This window comes from Nomascus leucogenys, chromosome 18, assembly GCF_006542625.1.
Source record: "Nomascus leucogenys isolate Asia chromosome 18, Asia_NLE_v1, whole genome shotgun sequence".
In the NCBI taxonomy this organism is placed as follows: domain Eukaryota; kingdom Metazoa; phylum Chordata; class Mammalia; order Primates; family Hylobatidae; genus Nomascus; species Nomascus leucogenys.
This window is the reverse complement of record NC_044398.1, coordinates 36,508,983-36,526,409: the sequence shown is the minus strand read 5'-3', so window position 1 is coordinate 36,526,409 and position 17,427 is coordinate 36,508,983. Positions and strand designations below refer to the sequence as shown.

The 17,427-nt window shown below is 39.7% G+C and overlaps 1 protein-coding gene across 1 annotated transcript in view; it reads right to left on the bottom strand.

Annotated features, from left to right (window-relative positions):
- Positions 1 to 13,768: 13,768 nt before the first annotated feature.
- Positions 13,769 to 17,427, bottom strand: part of LOC100587725 (glutamate dehydrogenase 1, mitochondrial) — a 42,325-nt gene continuing 38,666 nt past the window's right edge. Inside the window, exons 12-13 of the mRNA XM_003281951.4 lie at positions 16,618 to 16,680; positions 13,769 to 15,162 (exon numbers count right to left, since the gene is read on the bottom strand). Coding sequence (XP_003281999.2) covers positions 15,043 to 15,162; positions 16,618 to 16,680 — 183 coding nt within the window. The 3' untranslated portion in view covers positions 13,769 to 15,042. The remainder of the gene's footprint in view (positions 15,163 to 16,617; positions 16,681 to 17,427) is intronic.

Here is a 17,427-nt window from a genome sequence, read left to right as displayed (position 1 = left end):
GTTCAAAGCTTGTTTATTGTGCTCCTTGATGGATAAGAAATTGATAGGAGTGTAACTTTCTGTAAGGCTTTTAGAGTGTAAGCGTTCTCAGGCCATGGCAGATGTGTAGTTCCTATTAGTTGTTTTTTTGTTTTGTTTTGTTTTTTGTTTTTTGTTTTTTGTGTTTTTTTGAGATGGAGTCTCGCTCTGTGGCCCAGGCTAGAGTGCTGTGGTGCGATCTCAGCTCACTGCAAGCTCCACCTCCTGGGTTCACGCCATTCTCCTGCCTCAGCCTCCCAAGTAGCTGGGACTATAGGCGCCCACCACCACGCTCGGCGAATTTTTTGTATTTTTAGTAGAGATGGGGTTTCACCATGTTAGCCAGGATGGTCTCTATCTTCTGATCTCGTGATCCGCCATCCTCGGCCTCCCAAAGTGCTGGGATTACAGGCGTGAGCCACCGCACCCAGCCTAGTTCCTATTACTTTGAAAAGTCGTTCATTCTCATGCCTAATGAAAGAGCGAGTTTCAGATAGAATTAAGCAGTGTTTCCTGACCTCCCAGCAGTGTGTGCGATGAAGTGCATCATTAAAAAGGAAGCCCAGCTAATGAATGCTCTCCCTGTTGTTTTCATGGAGGTGTCAGAATGAGCTTTTTCTGATTCTGCATCACTGAATCCTTATGGAAATGCAAATTGTTTATCCAAGAACAGTGACTTTTCTTTTTGCTTTATCATTTAAGGGACTTACTTCTTTAACTTTGCAGCACACCACTGGAATCCAGAGAAGGGTCATTAAAACTGGATGAGAGGTTTTTATTACTTTAGAACCACACATCTCTGTCTGAGAGACAGAGACAGACACAGATAAGTCACAGAGAGATATTCACAGAGATAGAAACTCAAAGAGAGATACAGGGATAGTCACACAAAGAAAACGAGAGACTCACAAGGAAAAATATAATGAAAGTTAGAGACAGTCAAAGATAAGACAAAGAGAAAGGGAATAGAAAGAGAAACTGCGATATGCAGTTAGGAAAGAACAGAAAGAGAGAGAAGTGGAGATAGGTTCAGACAGAGAGAAAGGTAGAAGCACAGAGACAGACAGGCAGGGAAAACACAGGGTCAAGAAAGACAGAAATAGACAGATTTCCAGAAAGACAAATAATAAGCAAAATGAAACATAAAAACGTAAAGAGATAGGGAAAGGGATATAGTGATAGAAAGTCTGAGAGATTGAGACAGAAAGGGAGACTGAGATAGGCATACATACAGATAATAGGAAGGTTGATATATAGATATATAGATACCTAGGTGATAGATAGATAGATAGATAGATAGATAGATAGATAGATAGATAGATAATGTAAAAAGACGGCGGAGAGAGCCTGTGATTTAAGCATGGAGAATGTGTATGTAAGAGAGAGGCTGTGAGGTTGGTCTTCTAGTTTCAATAACTGTTGCTATAGAGAATTGATGGTAAAGAAAAGAATACAGAACCAGATGGAACTGAGCTTTAATTCTATTCCACTCCCTTACCAGCAAGGATCAAGTTGTTTAATTTCTCTGAGCCTTGGTTTCTGTCTGTAAAGGGTGATAAAAGGATGTAATTCACATATATAAAGCACCCAAGCACAGGACATCAAACCAAGGTATATTTCAGTAAATGGAGATTGACACTTATCATCATCATCATCCTCGACATCAACACAATTTTTTTTTTTTTTAAGACGAGTCTCGCTCTGTCACCCAGGCTGGAGTGTAGTGGCGTGATCTCGGCTCACTGCAAGCTCTGCTTCCCTGGTTCACCCCATTCTCCTGCCTCAGCCTCCCAAGTAGCTGGGACTACAGGCGCCCACCACCACACCCGGCTAATTTTTTGTATTTTTCTTAAGTGTGTTAAAATGTCCTTGAAGCTGCTTTATTGTGTTTTCGGATATATGATAGGCAAAATTTCATAGACTTGAACCCATCAATAAAGATAGTGAATATGAAACTGGCAATTTGTCTGTTTTTTAAGTAAATCATAACACATACAATATACTTTGAAATTAGGAATAGTATTCAATTTTATTCAACATATGTGTTTTTAGCACCAGCTATATACTGTTCATTGTAGTAACCAGTTTTTGCTCTCAAGAAACTGACAATTTTATAGAAAAGACAAAATTGCAAATAGAAACTATAGCACTCTGTAATAAATGAGTGTAAGCAAACAATACTAACATACATTTTTTTAAAATTTTCATCAGCACAGAATTTAATATAGAGTTAACAGCATTAATGATGAGAAACTAAAAGTAGCACTATTGTTCGCCTACATGGGACATTTCTCAAAGTCTTTGTATAGACAGTAAATTTCTTACTTCCCCTTTTGATACTAATGTCTGTGGTGCCTGGCTTGGCATTCAGAGCACATCCACAATGTGTGAAAAGTTGTCTTGGTTGTCTGTTCTATAAAGAAGATAAATCACTTATCAAAAGTATTTATCTAGAGAGAAAGCTCTGTTTTTACACTTTGAAGCCCTTTTAAATAAATTCGCCAGATTTAAATTTCATATTTCTTTGGAAGAGGTTTTCATTTTGTATTCCCAGTAGTAATTTTTAGCATTTAATAATTGATGTTGACCTTTCACTAGATGGAAAGTGGATGCCAGTCATTCAGTTGAAATACTGATTCTATTTATTTCAGTTATTGAGTATATATTTATCAGACTCAGTTTTGCTTCTTGAAACACGAACAATCTTTTGATATCACTATGATCAGAATTGAGCTTTTGTATCATTGCTGCAAATTGGGACCCTTAAATGAGCATAGTTGCAATTTGGCTGCACCTGCACGAATCCTAAATAAAAGCTCAATTCCAGGAAAGTGTTTGAAATTACTATATTACATAATTATTTTTAAAAATATTTATCTTGATTTTTACCCTTATTTTATGTTGGTACCATAAAAACAGAATAAGTATTATTTGTCTAGGCTTGCCAAGTGCTTTCTACTCTGTTACTGTTATAAATGTTTATTAATTAGAAGAAAATAGTTTCAATTTCATATTCTTCAGGGATCCTATGTCACTACTTGGGGCTGTAAGTATCTATCTTAACACTGTATGTTTATTTACTAGTCTCTCTTCCAAACTAGAATGTAAGGTCCTTGAGGGCAGGAATCAAAATTTATTTCAGTTTGTATTCCCATGTCTAACTCTAAGCCTACTACTTCCTAGTCTGCCAGGAAACATTTGTTGAATAATTGAATAGGTGAATACATAAATGGTTATTCTGTATTCTTCAGGATTGACAAAATGTGCCAGATTTTCAGAAATTTAGTTTTATATTACTCTAGAAAAAATTCTTAATATCTCCAAGACTTAGTTTGGCCATTTAAAGGCTATGAGAATTAAATGATTGATGTATATACATGCTCAGCCAGGCTTCTGCCCCCACATATATTAGGTATTACTATTATTAAGCAATAATAATTTTCATTTCTAGAGGTTGGCCACATCGTTTTCAAGGCATCCTGTTTCTTTCGAAGGAAGTGAGAACCACTTATTTTAAACTATAAAATGACACCAAAACCTTTTGAAGTATCAGAGAAACTGGAAAAACTCTGAAAATCAGAGAGAGCATTGTTGTTGAATGTAAATTAAGAATTATAAAATACATGTTTTGCAAAACTGAAGTACTCCAGAGGGAGGAAAAACATATTCCAGGAACTTTTCCCACTACTGAATTAAAGCTAAGAGGATCTCTTTTTTCTACCCTGCTTTTGTGACAGCATTGATGTTATGTAGTTCACATGAGATATGAATAGTGAAGGACTGATCATTTTGGAAATTAAAAATGGCTAACCTTTTATTTCCTTTCACCAGAGATGTCTCATTCCCAAATTTGACAAAACAAAACTGCAGGTGTAATGTTTATTTGCATAATTTTGTTCTTTTGGAAACTGCATTTATGAGGAAATTTTGGAACTATTCAAAGATTAAATGAAAACCAAATCCTTTTATATACACACAGAAAAAAACATGAAAATGAAAGTGATCTAATCAGAAGTATTACAAAAAATAGATAAGAAGAATCAACAGTTATATGATCTCTCTCGTAATGGTAAATTCTCTCTTTAAGTAGGCATGTTGCTATTGATGTATACTGAATGAATGTGTTTTACTTTTCCAACATAGCAAATCTGACACTGAACTTGAAATCAGTTAGACTGGTAAGGGGTTTCTGGCTGGATTCCACATAATGCTCTTGGTTCATATATATATATATATATATATATATATATATATATATATATATGTTGTTATCACTAGTTGATATTCGATTTCCATGTAATTGTAGGCTTTTGAGTGAATTTCTTAGTCTTGATTTCTAATTTGATTGCACTATGAGCTGAGAGACATAAATTAACATTTAATTCTAAACATCTTAAATTGTTTGTGATGTTCATAGTCCTGATAAATAAACACAAAGGATGGATCATTGAACTCAGTAACTTCAAAAGGAAAAATGATCAAGAGTGCCAACACCATCAAACACTGCTGTTAAAAACACAGGCTCGGGCAGCAGTTCGTGAATTGCATGGATACTTCCACATTTGCACTCAGATTTGAGTTAATTTGAATAAGATATTTAGTATCCACTTCTGTTGTTTTCATTATCCAAAGTGTTAACACATTAGATGAGACACAGGGCGGTGTGTGTGGGAGGAGATGTTCCTCACATCAGTGAGGCTATTGATAGAAAAAATATATGTATGTTGTGTTATCCAGATGTTCATCCCATCTGTTTTGAAACAGTTATTCACAGAGCTACTGGTGAATAGAATTTCAAAGAACTAGCGAGGTAAAATAAAAAGGAAATGTGGTCAGTTATCCACTTTGGTAATTTGTAAAGTATATTCTGGGAAAACAGTTTGAGGTATTGTTTCCTTGATATATTGCATGTTAGTTTTTACCACTTTAAAATTATGATTAAGGTTGTCAATATTTTATAAGGAAGTACTCATTAAAATCCCTGAAAGTGTGTATAGAAAAACTTCAATGAATTGTTTTGAGCATTTTCTTAGTAAATGTAAGTTATGCCCTGTGAGCCAAGTATCTGTTTATATTGCTAACCGCTGAGATCAGTATGAACTGACTACTCTTACTTGTCCTATACATGGGATTAGGTCATGAAATAAAGGGTGCAGGAAACGAGAAGGCACTAATTCACTCCTGTAACTTAAGACTGTTTTTGCTCAAGGCGTAGTAGTGAAAGGATCAATCTGGGTTGCGGCTGTATAGAGGCACCTATCACCTCAACAAATTCAGCCCCCAAATGTCAGTGTAGGATAGATGATAAAGCCTAAGTGTAAATCCATTCCCTGAAGAAAACTTTAGGATTTCTCAAAAAGGTACGGGATTTTATGTCCTGATAGTGTGCATTATTGATTGAAAATGTCTGTACACCTTAGAAAGGATGTTGTCAATTTATTTATTCATAACAATTTTAAAAACACACTGTCGAGAGACAAATAATGCCCTAATTCTGCTCCCAGGCATGGCCTTGATATTTTCTAAATTAAGATGAACGAATCATAAATGCCTAAGGAATTGAACTGCATACATGCAGGTTGTTTCTATACTGAGAGAGAAAACAGAACTATCAAAAGGAAGTATTGAAATGGAAATTTATTTAGGATTTATATATTTTAGTACTGAATTTTATTAATATATCATTTTTAGGAAACTTATTTAAATGCATTAAATTGTTCATTTTTATTTTGAAAATTGTGTTCTGCTTTATTCCCAAGGGTTCACAGCAAATTTAGGAAATACTCACATTTTGCAACCTGAACAATGGAAAATTTAGGGTGTTTGCCTGATAGTGTTGCCAGTGGAATTGAACACTTCTAAAAATAATTTTCTTTAAATATCATGTCACATTCTTTATTATAAAGAAAATGATGACAGTACTTTTCAAATTCCTACTTGAAATCTAATTGATTATTTTAAGTGATTTTATTTCATCTGTATGAAAGGGTGCCTCCCATCTTCCTCCCCCTTTAGCTGAGCTTCTGTGTCTTCCCTCCATCCACTCTCAGTGCCTTCCCTCTGAAGATCCATTAGGAGTGCACCAGTCAAATCAGTCCCTCGGTGGCAGCTGTTGCACCTGGCTGCATCTAGTTGGCCATCTTAACATGTATATTTCCATAACTGATTTTTGTGTGTTGACTTTGTACCCTGCAATTTTGTTGAATTAAAATCAGCTCTACTAGGTTCATTTATTTGTTTAGATTCTGGCTTTTGAGATAGGGCTGGAGTACAGTGGTGCAATCTTTGGCTCACTATAACCTCTACCTCCTGGCTCAAGTGATCTTCCCACTTCAGCCTTCTGAGTAGCTGGGACTACAGGCATAAGCCACCACACCTTGCTAGTTTTTGTACTTTTTGTAGAGATGGGGTTTTGCCATGTTGCCCAGGCTGGTCTCGAACTCCTGGGCTCAAGCAACCTGCCTGCGTTAACACCCTAAAGTGTTGGGATTACAGGTGTGAGCCACCATGCCTGGCTAGTAGGTTTATGTATGTGTATATGTGTGTGTATGTATTCTATGGAATTTTCTAAATATAGAATCATGTCATCTGACAATAGAGTTTCACTTCTTCCTTTCCAATTTGGATGCTTTTATATCTTTTTCTTGTCCAATTTTCTTGGCTAGGACTTCCAGTGCAATGTTGACTAGTAGTGGTGAAAGGGAAAATCCTTGTTCTGTTCCCATACTTAAGGGGAACGCTTCCCATTTTTCACCAATGACTATGTTAGCTATGGATTTTTTCATAAATGCTCTTTGTTATTTTTGATTAGTTCCTTCTATTCCTAGCTGAATGTTTTTATTATGAAAGGGTGTTTAATTTTGTCAACTACTTTCTCTGCATCTATTGAGATGATAATATATTTTCTCCCTTTGTTTCACTAATGTGGTGCATTACATTGATTGATCTCTTATGTTGAACTCCTCTTGCATTCCTGGGATAAGTCCCACCTGGTCATGGTGTACACCACTTTTAATCAGCTGCTGGCTTTGGTTTGCTAGTATTTCATTCAGTATTTTTGTGTCTATATTCATAAAGGATATCGGTGTGTAGTTGTTTTTTTTTTTTTTTTTTTGAGATGGAGTTTAGCTCTTGTTGCCTAGGCTGGAGTACAACGGTATCAGGGGAACCAGTCCCCAATATTTCAATGTAGGTTCTTTTCTATTTTCCCTAAGTGTTGGCCGGTCTGATAAAGGGAAAGAGTACAAAAGACAGAAATTTTAAAGCTGGGTGTCCAGGGGAGACATCACATGTTGGCAGGTTCTGTGATGCCCCCTGAGCCACAAAACAAGCAAGTTTTTATTATGAATTTCAAAAGGGGAGGGGTGTACGAATAGGGTGTGGGTCACAGAGATCACATGCTTCAAGGGCAATAAAATATCACAAGGCAAATGGGGGCAGAGCGAGATCACAGGACCAGGGTGAAATTAGAATTGCTGATGAAGTTTCATGTCTCACTGGGCATGCATTGTCATTGATAACATCTTATCAGGAGACAGGGTTTGAGAGCAGACAACCTGTCTGACTAAAATTTACTAGGCAGGAATTTCCTAATCCTAATAAGCCTGGGGGTGCTACAGGAGACCGGGGCTTATATCATCCCTTATCTTCAACCATATAAGACAGACACTCCCAAAGTGGCCATTTTAGAGACCTAACCCTGGGAATGCATTCTCTTTCTAAGGGCTGTTCCTTGCGGAGAAAAAGAATTCAGCGATATTTCTCCTATTCGCTTTTGTAAGAAGAGAAATACGACTCTGTTCTGTCTGGCCCCATAGGCAGTCAGGCCCAATGGTTATCTCCCTTGTTCCCTGAAAATCGCAGCCATCCTATTCCTTTTGGATGCCCAAATTTCATATTTTTCAAACACACATGCTCTACAAACAATCTGTGCAGATAACACAATCATCACAGGATCATGAGGCAACATACATCCTCAGTTTATGAAGATGATGGGATTAAGAGATTAAAGTAAAGACAGGCATAGGAAATTATGAGTATTGATTGGGGAAGTGATGTCCATGAAATCTTCAGAATTTATGTTCAGAGACTGCAGTAAAGACAGGCATAAGAAATTATAAACGTAATAACTTGGGGAATTAATAAATATCCATGAAATCTTCACGATTTATGTTCTTCTGCCATGGCTTCAGCCGGTCCCTCCGTTTGGGGTCCCTGACTTCCTGCAACACAATGGTGCGATCTTGGCTTACTGCAAACTCTGCCTCCCAGGTTCAAGTGATTCTCCTGCCTCAGCCTCCCGAGTAGCTGGGATTACAGGTGGCTGCCACCACGCCTGGCTAATTTTTGTATTTTAGTAGAGACAGGGTTTCACCATGTTGGCCAGGATGGTCTTGATCTCCTGACCTAGTAATCCACCCACCTTGGCCTCCCAAAGTGCTGGGATCACAGGTGTGAGCCACCACATCCAGCCTCTTTCTTTCTTTCCATAGAGATGGGGACTTGCTATGTTCCCCAGGTTGGTCTCAAACTCCTGGACTCTCACATAGTTCAATCTAATGCTTACTTTTCAATTCTTCCTATTTCTCTGAAGCTTAAAATAATTAAAATACATAATAATCCTTCACTGTTAAAACATGTGTGAAAGATACCAAATTTATTTATTTTAAATTTGTTAGTAGTCACTAGGATTCTTACTCCAGTTTTAGAATATAATGAAAAGAGAAGGTAAAAAACACACATGTCACGCACTTACTGTCAAGCTAATTACAAAGACTACCCAGTAAATGACATCAGCCTAACCAGCTCTGTCTGAAGGAAAGAGCAGGGAGCATATGTGAAGTACAACTGTGGGGTCACCGCACTCACCGATATCCTGTCTTGGAACTCTGCTGTGGGTACAATGGGAATAGTTCCACCCTGCTTTCCAGAGTTTTTTTTTTTTTTTGAGACGGAGTCTGGCTCTGTTACCCAGGCTAGAGTGCAGTGGCGTGATCTCGGCTCACTGCAAGCTCTACTTCCCAGGTTCATGCCATTCTCCTGCCTCAGCCTCCTGAGTAGCTGGGACTACAGGCACCCACCACCACATCCGGCTAATTTTTTTTTGTATTTTTAGTAGAGACGGGGTTTCACCGTGTTAGCCAGGATAGTCTCGATCTCCTGACCTTGTGTTCTGCCTGCCTCGGCCTCCCAAAGTGCTGGGATTACAGGCATGAGCCACCACGCCCGGCCCCAGCTCCACTTTTGCATTCTATTTTTTTTCTTCCTGAGAGTAATATGGGGAGACTTTAGCATTCTTTATAACACAAGTTTACTCATGATAAACTCCCTTGACTTTTCTGGGAATGTCTTAATGTTCCTTCGTTTTTAGAGGTTGTTTTTTGCCAGATATAGGATTCTTGGTTGACTTTTTGCTGTCAGTACTTTTAATATATCATCTATCGGTGGGAGAAAGGGGAAGAAGTGTCCTGCCTTCTGTACTCTGTGATTTCTGATAAGCAACTGTTAATCTTACTGAAGATCCCTTGTACAGGATGAATCACTTATCTCTTGCTGCTTTTCTGTCTTTAACTTTCTACAATTTGATTACAATGTGTCTCAGTATGGATCTCTTTGAGTTTATCCTGCTTTGAATTTGTTGAGCATCTTGAATGTGTAGATTCGCAACTCCCATCAAATGTGGGATATTTTTGGTCACTATTTTTTGAGACCGAGTCTTGCTCTGTTGCCCAGGCTGGAGTGCAGTGGCGCGATCTCGGCTCACTGCAAGCTCCGCCTCCTGGGTTCACGCCATTCTCCTGCTTCAGCCTCCCCCGTAGCTGGGACTACAGGCGCCCACCACCTTGCCTGCCTGCTAATTTTTTGGATTTTTGGTAGAGACGGGGTTTCATCATGTTGGCCAGGATGGTCTCGGTCTCCTGACCTCTTGATCCGCCCGCCTCGGCCTCCCAAAGTGCTGGGATTACAGGCGTGAGCCACTGTGCCCAGCCTGGTCACTATTTCTTAAAAAAATCTTTCTAGGCCAGGCACAGTGGCTCACACCTGTAATCCCAGCACTTTCGGAGGCCAAGGTGGGCAGATTGCTTGAGCCTGGGAGTTCAAGACTGGCCTGGGCAACATGGCGAGACCTTGTCTCTCCAAAAATACACAAATTAGCTGTGCTTGGTGGTGGTATGGGCCTATAGTCCCAGCTACTTGGGAGGCTGAAGGGGGAGGATTGCTTGAGCCTAGGAGGTAGAGGCTGCACTTAGCCATGAGCTGTGAGATCACACCACTGCACTCCAGCCTAGACGACAGAGCGAGACCATCTCAAAAAAAAAAAAAAAAAAAAAAAAAGATAGGTATATATCTGCATGACTATGGATTAGGCAATGGTTTCTTACATACAACCTAAAGCACACCAACCAGAGGAAAAATAAATTATGCTTTCTCAAGATTAAAAAGGAGACTATCAAGAAAGTGCAAAGACAACTAACAGATTGAGAGGAAATATTTGCAAATTATATGCATGATAAAGGTCAATTATCTAGAATATGTATTTCAAAAATTCATTTACAGATAGGGTCTTGCTATGTTGCCTAGGCTAGTGTTGAACTTCTGGGCTCAGGTGATCCTCCTGCCTCAGCCTTCTGAGTAGCTGGGACCATAGGCCTGTACCACCACAACCGGCTGTGGAATATGTAAAGAACCCTTACCACTCAATAATGCGGACAAAACCCAATTTAAAAATGAGCAAAGCTTTAAATAGAATAAAAATGAAATATTTAAGACTGCTGAAAGTGGTTGCCTTGGGGCAGTGGAAAATGGTGAGGCAGGTGGTGTCTGGATTGGAGGGGACAAGCTATTGTGAACAATAAACCTTGTGTCACTATTTGGCTCTCTGGATCACGGTTCACAACAAGGGATGAATTTGCTCCACAGGGGACATTTGGCAATCTGAATATATTAGTCATTATTATAACTGAGGGGTCTTCCTGACATCCAATGTGTAGAGGCCAGGGATATATTACTAAACACCCTAATAAGGCAGAGAGAATTACATAGCCTAAAATGTCAATAGTGCTGAGGTGAGAAACTGTCTGAAGTATGTTTGAAGCTGGATGTGTGGCTCATGCCTATAATACCAATACTTTGGGAGGCTGAAGTAGGTGGATCACCCGAGGTCAGGAGTTCGAGACCAGCCTGGCCAACATGGTGAAACCCTGTGTCTACTAATAATACAAAAATTTGCTGGGCATGGTGGTGCATGCCTGTAATCCCAGCTACTCTGGAGGCTGAAGCAGGAGAATTGCTTGAACCTGGAAGGTGGAGGTTGCAGTAAGCCAAGATCGCATCACTGCACTCTAGCCTGGGTGATAGAGCGAGATTTCGTCTCAAAATAAATAAATAAGTGAAGTATGTTTGATAAAAATACAAACACAACTCAATAAAAGTTATGTTAAAAATATTAAAAAATCGTAAAAACAATATTTTGTACAATATCCACAGATGTAGTTTTCTTCATGTGCCACGCTTTGACTACCTTAACAAACAGCAGGGCTGGGAAAGCCTGTCAGGGATGTTTAGTGAATATGGAATTTACTTGCTTGTGAGTTAACATGCCAGGCTTGAGATGGAGTCTCGCTCTGTGGCCCAGGCTGGAGTGCAGTGGCGCGATCTGGGCTCACTGCAAGCTCCGCCTCCTAGGTTCACGCCATTCTCCTGCCTCAGCCTCCCAAGTAGCTGGGACTACAAGCGCTTGCCACCATGCCCGAGTAATTTTTTTGTATTTTTAGTAGAGATGGAGTTTCACTGTGTTAGCCAGGATGGTCTCCATCTCCTGACCTTGTGATCTGCCTGCCTGGGCGTCCCAAAGTGCTGAGATTACAGGTGTGAGCCTCCGCTCTCAGCCATGCCAAGCTTTTTTTAAAAAGTGAATCAGCTCTTTGGCTAGTCATGAAGTTAAAAAAAAAAAGGAAAAGAGAAAAAATATAGAAAAAGGAATGACCAATCCTACTAGTTAGGGTGCCAAAAGCACTGAAAATTCATGCCTTTACTTCTCATCTCCTTAATCAGGGAAATTAGAATACACTCTGGTGTAGAGGCTCATAAAGCAACAGTTAAGTCTTCTTCAGGTGCTATATAAGTCATCTATGGCTATTTCAGAACCAAGTAACTTCAGTATCATGTGTGAGTTTTAAAAATAATTGAAAATAGGTCGGACACAGTGGCTCACGCCTATAATCCCAGCACTTTGGGAGGCCAAGGTGGGTGGATCATGAGGTCAGAAGTTTGAGACCAGCCTGGCCAATATGGTGAAACTCCATCTCTAATAAAAATACGAGAAAATTAGCTGGGCGTGCTGGCACGCATCTGTAGTCCCAGCTGCTCGGAAGGCTAAGGCAGCAGAATTGCTTGAACCCAGGGGGCGGAGGTTACAGTGAGCCGAGATCGTGCTACTGCACTCCAGCCTCAGGGACAGAGCGAGACTCTGTCTCAAAAAAAAAAAAAGAAAATTTCTGTCAAGGTAAAAAGAGTAATTGACCAGATTTTTAAAAACTAAAACCTTCAGGAGCCAAAATTACTGACACTAATGCTCTCATCTTTATATAGCTAGCACAGGTAATTTAGTTTTCTAATATTACTATCAACAGTACTCCTCAACATTAATCTTTAAAAAATTACTATTGGCCAGGCATGGTGGCTCATGCCTGTAATCCTAGTACTTTGGGAGGCCAAGGTGGGAAGATAAGTTGAGCCCAAGAGTGTGAGATCGGCCTGGCAACATAGGGAGACCTCGTGTCTACAAAAAATAAAAACAATTAGCCAGGTGTCCTACCCATACCTGTGGTCCTAGCTACTCAGGAGGCTGAGGCAGAGTAACTGCTTGATCCCAGGAGGTAAGAGGATGCAGTGAGCCGTGATTGCACCACCGCACTCCAGCCTGGGTGACAGAGCCAAGACACTGTCTCAAAAAACAAAAACTAACCCCCCAGCAAAAAAAAAATCAATATTTCCAATATATAGTCAAAGGCCACTAAGACTTATCCCACATTCACATGACTTGAATCTGCTGCCCCACCATTATTCTAACATTCTGGAACTGGTTTTTGTATCACTTTCCCCCTTACACATTTTAGTAGCCCACCTAGAGTGCAGATAGACACCACCATGCTGGGGAAGGGCTTGCTATGCCCATATACTGGGGGCCTGTTTATCTGACTGACCCGATGCCAGGAGCATGCAGAGGCAGAACTGTGACATACAGACAAAGACCAAATGAAAGTCAGGCTTCACACTGGCAGTTAAGTAGCTGATGGAATCAAGTCTAGAATTCAGTTCTGATTACAGTTAGTATTCTCTCTTCAATAGTTGTTACATTCTGTAGCTAAATTATTCCACATAAAATCCCCTTCAGTGAAAAACGGCACTAAAAGTTACTTCAGTATCAGCTTTAAACATTAGAGCCTCTTCCTCAAGAACAGCTGTTGATATTATTTAATAAAATACAAAATAATTCGAGAATAAAGACTATGCTTTCAGGGATCATTTCTACAGTTCGTTACTAGGGAAGTTTCTCAGAATGCGTAGAGCACCAAACAAACAAACAAACAAACAAAAACCAGAATTCAAGAATAAAATCTGGGCAGCTCACAATAAAGTGGAAGGAATGTTATATAAGTGGTCACTATAAACATTTCAGAAATCCAATTGCAGTATTATAGCTTATGAAAAGAAAAACTACCACATATAAAAACACAGAAAAGAAACGTAAGTTTTGGAAAACGTAGACTTTTAATAACTGCTTTTATCACCAGGTTAAGCCATGCAGTTACAAAGTAGTTAGAAATTTCTGAAGGGTGTTAGAGTTAAAAAAAAAAAAAAAAAAAAAAAAAGCTGATTCTTACACATATATTATCTAGCACTTCATGGGGACACCAAAAGGCCCTGGCCAGATAACTCCCAAATGAAACACTCAACCCAAGGATGTTTTCAGCCCACTGTTAGTGAAGCTGGGTGCAGAATGCAAAGCCTCTAAAAGGAGAGGATACAAAGTCAGGTGAGTAGGGGCCATTGGCAACGCTCAGAGCCAGCCAGACTCCAAACAGGGAGCCCAAGTGGTTTTTTTCTGGGACACTCTACTTGAATTATTGTTTAATTAGTCAACCATAGATCTTCAAAAGAGAACAATTAGTTAACATGATAAAAAGTTACTGCATTCTTTGGACTGTGTCATAATTATAGTAAGCAAATTCTGACAGTTTTAACGAAAATAGCCTCCACTATTTTGCAGGTATGAAGATAACTTAATTATCCACAGGGCTTTTAATGTCTGCTGGACAACAATACATGAATGATAAGCTATAAATGACATTGTTTTATGATATAAAAATACTAGTTTTTTTCATTTATTATTTCTATAGGCATTCACTGTTTGAGTCAAGGTTAGGCTTGTTAAGTGATTAAAGGCAATTTTATTACAGCAGCATGTACTTATTCTATTCTAAAAGAATAAAATTCATAAACAGAAACAGCTTTTATATTTGTTTGCAACCTGCAAAATTGAGTTATTTTGCTGATATAAAATACTAAGAACTCACTTCAGGACCATGCCACCTTCTGAAAAGGCCACACACCTACTTCTTAAATGTGTTAAAGTTACAGCGTGTCCCAGACTCATCCAGAGCAAAATAAGAAAGCAACTGACTGCTCTTGACTGTCCCTTCCCCAGCACTCGCACTGATTGTGTTGGGAAAAGCCACAGAGCAAGGCTGCACAGCCAGATAGAGGAGGCTTTTTATCTAAACGCAAAATACCAAAATGGCTCTCTGGTGTAGGTGATTTCTACTTTCACACTCAGCTTGTACATGATCCCCTAACCTTAATTTCTTTCTCAACAGGCTGATTTGGATTGACTTGTTGAGAATGGTATCCATTATTAATGAGTCAGGAGAGAAAGGGATTTCTGTGGTTACATGTAAACTTGTGATAGGTCTGCAGAAGTTACACATGAAGAGGATAGTGAGGAAGTCGGCCATGATCCATCTATGTGAAGGTCACACCAGCTTCATTGTACACTTTGAAGACTTTCTCAATGGCATTGACATAGGCAGCTGTTCTCAGGTCCAATCCCAGGTTATACTTCATGGCTGTGCGCATAATTTGCTGAAATGAAAGAGAAAATGCAGTGAAAATGATCCTGACTCAAGTGGCCAGGCCATAAACACACAAGGCCCAGACAGGCCTGGTCCAAGTTACCCTCTCATTGTTTCAAGGCAGGACTCGGGCAGCCAAAGACAAACTACTCTAGCAGCAGAACCTCTAGGCAGGAGGGCCTAATTCTCTGGACTTAACAATGGGGTGGCTGGGTGCAGTGGCTCATGCCTGTAATCCCAGCACTTTGGGAGGCTGACATAGGCAGATCACTTGAGGTCAGGAGTTCAAGACTGGACTTGCCAACATGGTGAAACTCTGTCTCTACTAAAAATACAAAAATTAGGCAGGGGTGCAGTGGCTCACACCTGTAATCCCAGCACTTTGGGAGGCTGAGGCGGGTGGATCACTTGAGGTCAGAAGTTCGAGACCAGCCTGACCAATATGGTGAAACCCCATCTCTATTAAAAATACAAAAAATTAACCGGGTGTAGGGGTGGGCGCCTGTAATCCCAGCTACTCGGAAGACTGAGGAAGGAGGATCGCTTGAACCCAGGAGGCGGTGGGTGTAGTGAGCAGAGACTGCACTCCAGCTGGGCGACAGAGTGAGACTCCATCTCAAAAAACTAAACAAAACGAAAACAAAATCAAAAATTAGTTGGGCATCATGGCTCACGCCTGTAATCCCAGCTACTCGGGAGGCTAAGGAACAAGAACTGCTTGAACTTGGGAGATGGAGGTTACAGTGAGCTGAAAGTGCGCCACTGCACTCTAGCCTGGGCAACAGGGCGAAACTCTGTCTCAAAAAAAAACAAAAAAAAGAAGGGAGTGATGAAAATGTTCTAGAATTATAAAGTGGTGATGGCTCAAATATATAATAAAGGATGCCAAATTTAATACTTTGAAAGGATGAATTTATACCACATACACCCTATCTCGATCAAAAATTAACAAGAAAAACAACAGCCCTAAGAAGCAACACCTTCTTCATCAATATCTGCTTATGCTATTTCATCATAAATCCAAGCAGATAGAATCTGAACCCAAGAAGAAATTAGGAAAACTGGACTCAAACTGTGGTTGAGGCCTTAAAGCAGGGATCAAGCAGTCAAAATAACTTTTGCTTATACCAAATTCTATAGTAAGGTAGCCTCCTGTAGCTATAACATAGTGGCGCACTGAGCTACAATCCAATTTGGCTAACTCCATACTGGGCTAGCTACCAACATCATTACCTCCTAAATCAGCCTTATTATTTCTTTCCAAAGCCTCAAAAACATATTTGAAGACTCTAAAAAATTGCTCATCATCTGAGACTGAAAAGGCATGTGTTTTGCTACACACAAATGAGGACCATTGAATAGACTGCTGTTTTCTATCAGCACATACAGTCTGGCGGCTGAGATAGCATGGTTGAGTTGCACTTCATGTGACTAGCTGGAAGGCAAACAGCATCTGCACACATACCCTGGCAGAACGCTCCATTGTGTATGCCAAGCCAGAGTGCACGATGTCTTTCTCAGATGCACCCTGTTAGGGAAAAGAACACAAGTTTAACAAAACCACAAAGACCTGTTTTGTGTCCCTGTATAAGATGACAAAGGATTCTCAAGTCAATATACAACCAGACAGAATGTTTTGTCTTTTAGCTAAGATATGTCATTTCTGTACAGTATCATAGATACAGTATCTTGATACTTACTGAAGCAGTTGCTTGTTGACCACAATTTATTTTTATTATATTTGACAACAAACAAATACTTATAAGATTATAGTACAACAATGAAGACAGTTTTTGGACCTAGAGACATGAGAGCATGGAGTGAGATGAGCACCCTCCACTCATGGAGATGCAGATGCACTGAGCAATGTGTTACGCTGTTCATGCCATGGTGCGTTCACCTCAGCTCCCCAGAGAACAGGGACACCACACAGAACACAGAAAGGAATCTGATTAAACCCCATAGCGGCTTTGGGGTAGAATTCTGCCTATGTATTCAGTAGTGCCAGCAACTTTTAAAGCTGTATAGATCTTAGCAGCTTTTTAATTTTACTGATGAGGAAACTAAGGACCAGAGAAGCTGGCCATGGTTACAGATAGCTATTTTTAGAGCTGGGATATGACCCAGGGCCTCCACCATCAAGTCAGCTTCTCTCTTTCCTAATTTGTTTCTTGAAATGCTTTCTCGAAAATTAAGGACAGTTAACTCACTACCACTCTTAAGGTGACATACAGAGCTACAAAACACATATGCCCGATAAAAACTTAAAATGGGT